The sequence below is a fragment of the Oncorhynchus kisutch genome, linkage group LG18 (assembly GCF_002021735.2).
Source record: "Oncorhynchus kisutch isolate 150728-3 linkage group LG18, Okis_V2, whole genome shotgun sequence".
Lineage (NCBI taxonomy): Eukaryota > Metazoa > Chordata > Actinopteri > Salmoniformes > Salmonidae > Oncorhynchus > Oncorhynchus kisutch.
The window spans coordinates 79693377-79700839 of record NC_034191.2 but is presented as its reverse complement, the minus strand read 5'-3'; the positions used below and the strand labels follow the sequence as shown (position 1 = coordinate 79700839).

The 7463-nt window shown below is 46.3% G+C and overlaps 1 protein-coding gene across 1 annotated transcript; it reads left to right on the top strand.

Moving 5' to 3' along the window:
* The first annotated feature begins 4196 nt into the window (after positions 1-4196).
* On the top strand, positions 4197-4733 carry LOC116354723 (myb-like protein X). Its single transcript, XM_031795318.1, has one exon. It carries the CDS (start codon positions 4197-4199, stop codon positions 4731-4733), a length of 537 nt encoding a protein of 178 aa, XP_031651178.1.
* The last annotated feature ends 2730 nt before the right edge of the window (positions 4734-7463 follow it).

Genomic DNA, 7463 nt, shown 5'->3' with positions numbered 1-7463 from the left:
GACATAACCACACAGACATAACCACACAGACATAACCACACAGATATAACCACACAGATATAACCACACAGATATAACCACACAGATATAACCACACAGATATAACCACACAGATATAACCACACAGACATAACCACACAGATATAACCACACAGACATAACCACACAGATATAACCACACAGACGTAACCACACAGATACAACCACACAGATATAACCACACAGACATAACCACACAGATATAACCACACAGACATAACCACACAGATATAACCACACAGATATAACCACACAGACATAACTACACAGATATAACCACACAGATATAACCACACAGACATAACCACACAGACATAACCACACAGACATAACCACACAGATATAACCACACAGACATAACCACACAGATATAACCACACAGATATAACCACACAGACATAACTACACAGATATAACCACACAGATATAACCACACAGACATAACCACACAGACATAACCACACAGACATAACCACACAGATATAACCACACAGATATAACCACACAGACATAACCACACAGATATAACCACACAGATATAACCACACAGATATAACCACACAGATATAACCACACAGACATAACCACACAGTGCTGTGGACAGGGTGAATACTGTTGAACCCCCGCGTCAGGGACTCAAAGCTACAGTCTGGTGAGCTACTTCCTAATTAGACCTGGGAAAAGATCCACGTGACCGATTGTGCGTGTGTTATTGTTGGTGTGCTCAAAACTGCACTCAGATGAAAGAGATACACACACACGCAAGCGCACGCACACGCACACACACACACACACATTTTCAAAACTTAATTTGGGCCCAGGCTATGGGCCCTGGTAATATAGAATAGGGGTACAGGCTATGGGCCCTGGTAATATAGAATAGGGGTACAGGCTATGGGCCCTGGTAATATAGAATAGGGGTACAGACTATGGGCCCTAGTAATATAGAATAGGGGTACAGGCTATGGGCCCTGGTAATATAGAATAGGGGTACAGGCTATGGGCCCTGGTAATATAGAATAGGGGTACAGGCTATGGGCCCTGGTAATATAGAATAGGGGTACAGACTATGGGCCCTGGTAATATAGAATAGGGGAACAGGCTATGGGCCCTGGTAATATAGAATAGGGGTACAGGCTATGGGCCCTGGTAATATAGAATAGGGGTACAGACTATGGGCCCTGGTAATATAGAATAGGGGTACAGGCTATGGGCCCTGGTAATATAGAATAGGGGTACAGGCTATGGGCCCTGGTAATATAGAATAGGGGTACAGACTATGGGCCCTGGTAATATAGAATAGGGGAACAGGCTATGGGCCCTGGTAATATAGAATAGGGGTACAGGCTATGGGCCCTGGTAATATAGAATAGGGGTACAGACTATGGGCCCTGGTAATATAGAATAGGGGTACAGGCTATGGGCCCTGGTAATATAGAATAGGGGTACAGGCTATGGACCCTGGTAATATAGAATAGGGGTACAGGCTATGGTCCCTGGTAATACAGAATAGGGGTACAGGCTATGGGCCCTGGTAATATAGAATAGGGGTACAGGCTATGGGCCCTGGTAATATAGAATAGGGACACAGGCTTTGGGCCCTGGTAATATAGAATAGGGACACAGGCTTTGGGCCCTGGTAATATAGAATAGGGGTACAGGCTATGGGCCCTGGTAATATAGAATAGGGGTACAGGCTATGGGCCCTGGTAATATAGAATAGGGGTATAGGCTATGGGCCCTGGTAATACAGAATAGGGGTACAGGCTATGGGCCCTGGTAATATAGAATAGGGGTACATAATGTGTCTCACAACAGCTGCAGATCAGAGATCAGATCATCATTGGCTCAGTGAGGAGGAGGGGGGGTGCTCTCTGATCTCCAGACCCCACAGTAACATTGATCTGCAGGTTAAATACATGCTGGGAGTATGTGTGTGTGTGTGTGTATGTTTTTGTATTCGTGTGTGTTTGTGTGTATGTGTGTGTATGAATATGTGTATATGTGTGTATGAGAATGTGTGTGTGTACGTGTGTGTGTGTACGTGTGTGTGTGTTTAGGGGGAGGGAAGACATATGGAGAAGGCAGTACTGGAGACTCGTGCCTTTAATGAACCCCCCCCCCCAACACACAACTCCCCCTCCCCACCCCTCCTCTTCTTACAGTAATCAGCACAGCTGCCAATGGAGCCATCTACACCCTCTCTCTCTCACACACACACACACACACACACACACACACACATACACACACACACACACACACACACACACACATACACACACACACACACCCACCCCACCCCATCAGTAGGTGTTTGCTGTAATTACTGCAGCACTGTGTTTGTTTGGGTCGTGATCCTCAAGATCCATTGTGGGACACACGTGCCTGACCCTTGATTAAGGCCTAAAGCCACCCTCTCCTCCTCCCTTCCCCTCCTCTTCTCCTCTTCCTCCTCCCTTCCCCTCCTCCTCTCCTCCTCCCTTCCCCTCCTCTTCTCCTCTTCCTCCTCTCCTCGTCCTCCTCCCTTCCCCTCCTCCCTTCCGCTCCTCCTCCTTCTCTACTCTTTCTCCTCCCTTCCCCTCCTCCTCTCCTCCTCATTTCCCCTCCTCCTCTCCCTCTCCTCCTCCTCACTTCCCCTCCTCCTCTCCCCCTCCTCCTCTCCTCTCCTCCTCCTCTTCCCCTCCTCCTCTCTTCTCCTCCTCCTCTTCCCCTCCTCTCTTCGCCTCCTCCTCCTCTTCCCCTCCTCTCTTCTCCTCCCCCTCCTCCTCTCCCCCTCCTCCTCTCCTCTCCTCCTCCTCCTCCTCTTCCCCTCCTCCTCTCTTCTCCTCTTCCTCCTCTTCCCCTCCTCCTCTCTTCTCCTCCTCCAAAGTGGCTGTCGACACCAAATCCTTGCCCTTTCACCACCTTCACACACACAGCAGTAGTGACCTGTGCCACAATAGAACGGTGAAAGGAGGACAATTAGCCAAGTGACAGTAAGCTAAGTTCCAGCAGGAAGCAGGAAGCAGGAAGCGTGGTGCGCTACAAAGGAGGTCAACTTTTATAGGACTCTTTAAAGCAAACACTCCTCTGTCCAACTCGTGCCTCGGCGAACACAACCAAAACCACTCTCATTTCAACCCTTTGTGTCATTTGGGTCAATGAATGAATTGGTTTATTTATTGATTGGTCATTATTTATTGGGACAGAGCAGTCAGCCGAGAATAGAGGTGGTAGCTGCTACTACACGGGACAGTTTGCCCTCCACATTAACAGTAAGGCGTGCCCCAAATAGCACTCTGTTCCCTATCTAGTTCCCTACTTTGGACCTATAGGAAACCATTTGGGATGGAGCCTGGGGGTAACATGTTGGGATTTCACTGTCAATGATTACAGGACAGAATCAATACAGTCGGACAATTGTTACTAGGATTGGGGAGGTGAGGATGGTGGTAACTTTGTGTGTGTGTGTGTGTGTGTGTGTGTGTGTGTGTGTGTGTGTGTGTGTGTGTGTCTGTGTGTGTGTCTGTGTGCCTGTGTGTCTGTGTGTCTGTGTGTGTGTGTCTGTGTGTGTGTGTGTGTGTGTGTGTCTGTGTGTGTGTGTGTGTGTCTGTGTGTGTGTCTGTGTGTCTGTGTGTGTGTGTCTGTCTGTGTGTGTGTGTGTGTGTGTGTGTCTGTGTGTGTGTGTGTGTGTGTGTGTGTGTGTGTGTGTGTGTGTGTGTGTGTGTGTGTGTGTGTGTGTGTGTGTGTGTGTGTGTGTGTGTGTGTGTGTGTGTGTTGTGTGTGTGTGTGTGTTTGTCTGTGTGTGTCTGTGTCTGTGTGTCTGTGTGTGTATGTCTGTGTGTGTGTGTATATGTCTGTGTGTGTGTGTGTGTGTGTGTGTGTGTGTGTGTGTGTGTGTGTGTGTGTGTGTGTGTGTGTGTGTGTGTGTGTGTGTGTGTGTGTGTGTGTGTGTGTGTGTGTGTGTGTGTGTGTCTCTCTCCAGTTGAGGAGTGGACTGCCACAGTTCTGCCATGCTGGTGTATTGATCAGAATGGGGTAGGCCCACTACGCCATAGTGCTAACTGTTATCCTGAAGGAGAAGGAGGACAGGCCCAAGATGGAGGGAGGAATGAAGGAGAATAGGACAGGCCCAAGATGGAGGGAGGAATGAAGGAGAATAGGACAGGCCCAAGATGGAGGGAGGAATGAAGGAGAAGGAGGGCAGGCCCAAGATGGAGGGAGGAGGACTGAAGGAGAAGGAGGACAGGCCCAAGATGGAGGGAGGAGGACTGAAGGAGAAGGAGGACAGGCCCAAGATGGAGGGAGGAATGAAGGAGAAGGATGACAGGCCCAAGATGGAGGGAGGAATGAAGGAGAAGGAGGACAGGCCCAAGATGGAGGGAGGAATGAAGGAGAAGGAGGACAGGCCCAAGATGGAGGGAGGAGGACTGAAGGAGAAGGAGGACAGGCCCAAGATTGAGGGAGGAATGAAGGAGAAGGAGGACAGGCCCAAGATGGAGGGAGGAATGAAGGAGAAGGAGGGCAGGCCTAAGATGGAGGGAGGAATGAAGGAGAAGGAGGGCAGGCCCAAGATGGAGGGAGGAATGAAGGAGAAGGAGGGCAGGCCCAAGATGGAGGGAGGAATGGAGGAGAAGGAGGGCAGGCCTAAGATGGAGGGAGGAATGAAGGAGAAGGTGTTAATGGAGCATCTCCGTCAACAGCAGGAATAGAGGCTAACGTTGTTCCAGACTACTGTAGAAGCTGAGCCATTATGAGGAACGGTGTTAGATTGAATTGTTAGGCAGAGGCATCAAGACCTCACCATAGGGGACCACCTATTGACCTCCCTCCCTCCCTCCACCCCAGCTTTAGGTTGATTAGTAGAGAACCCATCTCCAGTATGGCTGCTGGGTCATTAGTGTGATGAGCTGACCAGAAGGACCCAGAAGGACCCTCTTAGAGGATAAACAGGCACTCGGACAGATGCTTACGGGCCCTTGTTAATCCTTAGCAGGTTAACTCAAATCATATGCAGGACACTAGTGTGTGTACAAACCTTCTATTTACATAGATGGAACTGCTGTGTGACTGTACAGCCTCAACAGGACTGGTGAGACTATACAGCCTCAATATGGACTGGTGTGACTATACAGCCTCAATATGGACTGGTGTGACTATACAGCCTCAATATGGACTGGTGTGACTATACAGCCTCAATATGGACTGGTGTGACTATACAGCCTCAATATGGACTGGTGTGACTATACAGCCTCAATATGGACTGGTGTGACTATACAGCCTCAATATGGACTGGTGTTATCCATGTAGATGGCAGATGAGCAGCTCTTCCTGAACCTTAACAAACTGTAGGACATTCAGGTTGTGTCACGTCATTCCTGTTTCACAAACAATGTAACAATGTAACAATGTAACAATCTTGGAAGCATTTCAAGGTCCTGGAGTGGCCTAGCCAGTCTCCAGATCTCAACCCCATAGAACATCTTTGGAGGGAGTTGAAAGTCTGTGTTGCCCAGCAACAGCCCCAAAACATCACTGCTCTAGAGGAGCAGTGGAGGAATGGTCCAAAATACCAGCAACAGTGTCTGAAAACCTTGTGAAGACTTACAGAAAACGTTTGACTTCTGCCATTGCCAACAAAGGGTATATAACAAAGTATTGAGATAAACTTTTGTTATTGACCAAATACTTATTTTCCACCATAATTTGCTAATTAATTCATAAAAAATCCTAAAATGTGATTTTCTGGATTTCTTTTCTCATTTTGTCTGTCATAGTTGACGTGTACCTATGATGAAAATTGCAGGCCTCTCTCATCTTTTTAAGTGGGAGAACTTGCACAATTGGTGGCTGACTAAATACTTTTTTGCCCACTGTATATCTCCTACACTATATATCATATCTATATCTCCTAACCTAATTCTCCTATCTATTCTCCTAATCTATATCTCCTAACCTATATCTCCTATCTATTCTCATAACCTTCAGCTCTGGAAAAAAATTGAGACCACTGCAAAATGATCCGTTTCTCTGGTTTTACTATTTATAGGTATGTGTTTGGGTAAAATGAACATTGTTGTTTTATTCTATAAACTACTGACAACATTTCTCCCAAATTCCACATAAAAACATTGTCATTTAGAGCACTTATTTACAGAAAATGATCACTGGTCAAAATTACAAAAAAGATCCAGTGTTGTCAGACCGTGAATAATGCAAAGAACATAAGTTCATAATCATTTTTAAACAACACAATACTAATGTTTTAACTTAGGAAGTGTTCAGAAATCAATATTTGGTGGAATAACAATGATTTTCAATCCCAGCTTTCATGCGTTTTGGCATGTTCTCCACCAGTCTTTTCACATTGATGTGTGGGTGAGTTTATGTCACTCCTGGTGCAAAAATTCGGGCATATTAACCCGGCAACACCAGCCGTCAGATACAGCCTTCACAATACAACAAACACGGGGGAAACCAGAGGGTTGAATAATTACCATGTAATGAGGGAATTGAAACCAGGTGTGTAGAAAACAAAGACAAAACAAATGGAAAATGAAAAATGGATATATGATTGCTTGAAGGCCGGTGGCGTCGACCGCCGAACGAGAGGGACCGACCCCGGTGGAAGTCGTGACAGAGGTCAATCAAGGTGTGGATGGAGGACCACCAGATCAAGACCCTGTCATGGCCAGCCCAATCTCCAGACTTGAACCCCATTGAAAACCTCTGGAAGAGGAAGATGGATGGTCACAAGCCATCAAACAAAGCCGAGCTGCTTCGATTTTTGCGCGAGGAGTTTTGAATTATTTTACCTTTATTTAACCAGGTCGGCCAGTTGAGAACAAGTTCTCATTTACAACTGAGACCTGTTCAAGATAAAGCAAAGCAGTGTGACAAGAACAACAACACAGAGTTACACATGGAGTAAACAACAACACAGAGTTACAAATGGAGTAAACAACAACACAGAGTTACAAATGGAATAAACAAACATACAGTCAATAACACAATAGAAAAATATGTGTACAGTGTGTGCAAATGTGGAAGAGTAGGGAGGTAAGGCAATAAATAGGCCGTAGAAACAAAATAATTACAATTTAGAATTTGATAGATTTATTTCACCTTTATTTAACCAGGTAGGCTAGTTGAGAACAAGTTCTCAACTAGATGTGCAGATGATGAGGTGCAAGCTGAGATACTGGGGTGCAAAAGACCAAGAGGGTAACTAATAATATGGGGATGAGGTAGTTGGGTGTGCTATTTACAGATTGGCTGTGTACAGGTACAGTGATCGGTAAGCTGCTCAGACAGCTGATGCTTAAAGTTAGAGAGGGAGATATAAGACTCCAGCTTCAGTGATTTTTGCTATTCGTTCCAGTCATTGGCAACAGAGAACTGGAAGGAAAGGCGGCCAAAGGAAGTGTGGGCTTTGGGGATGA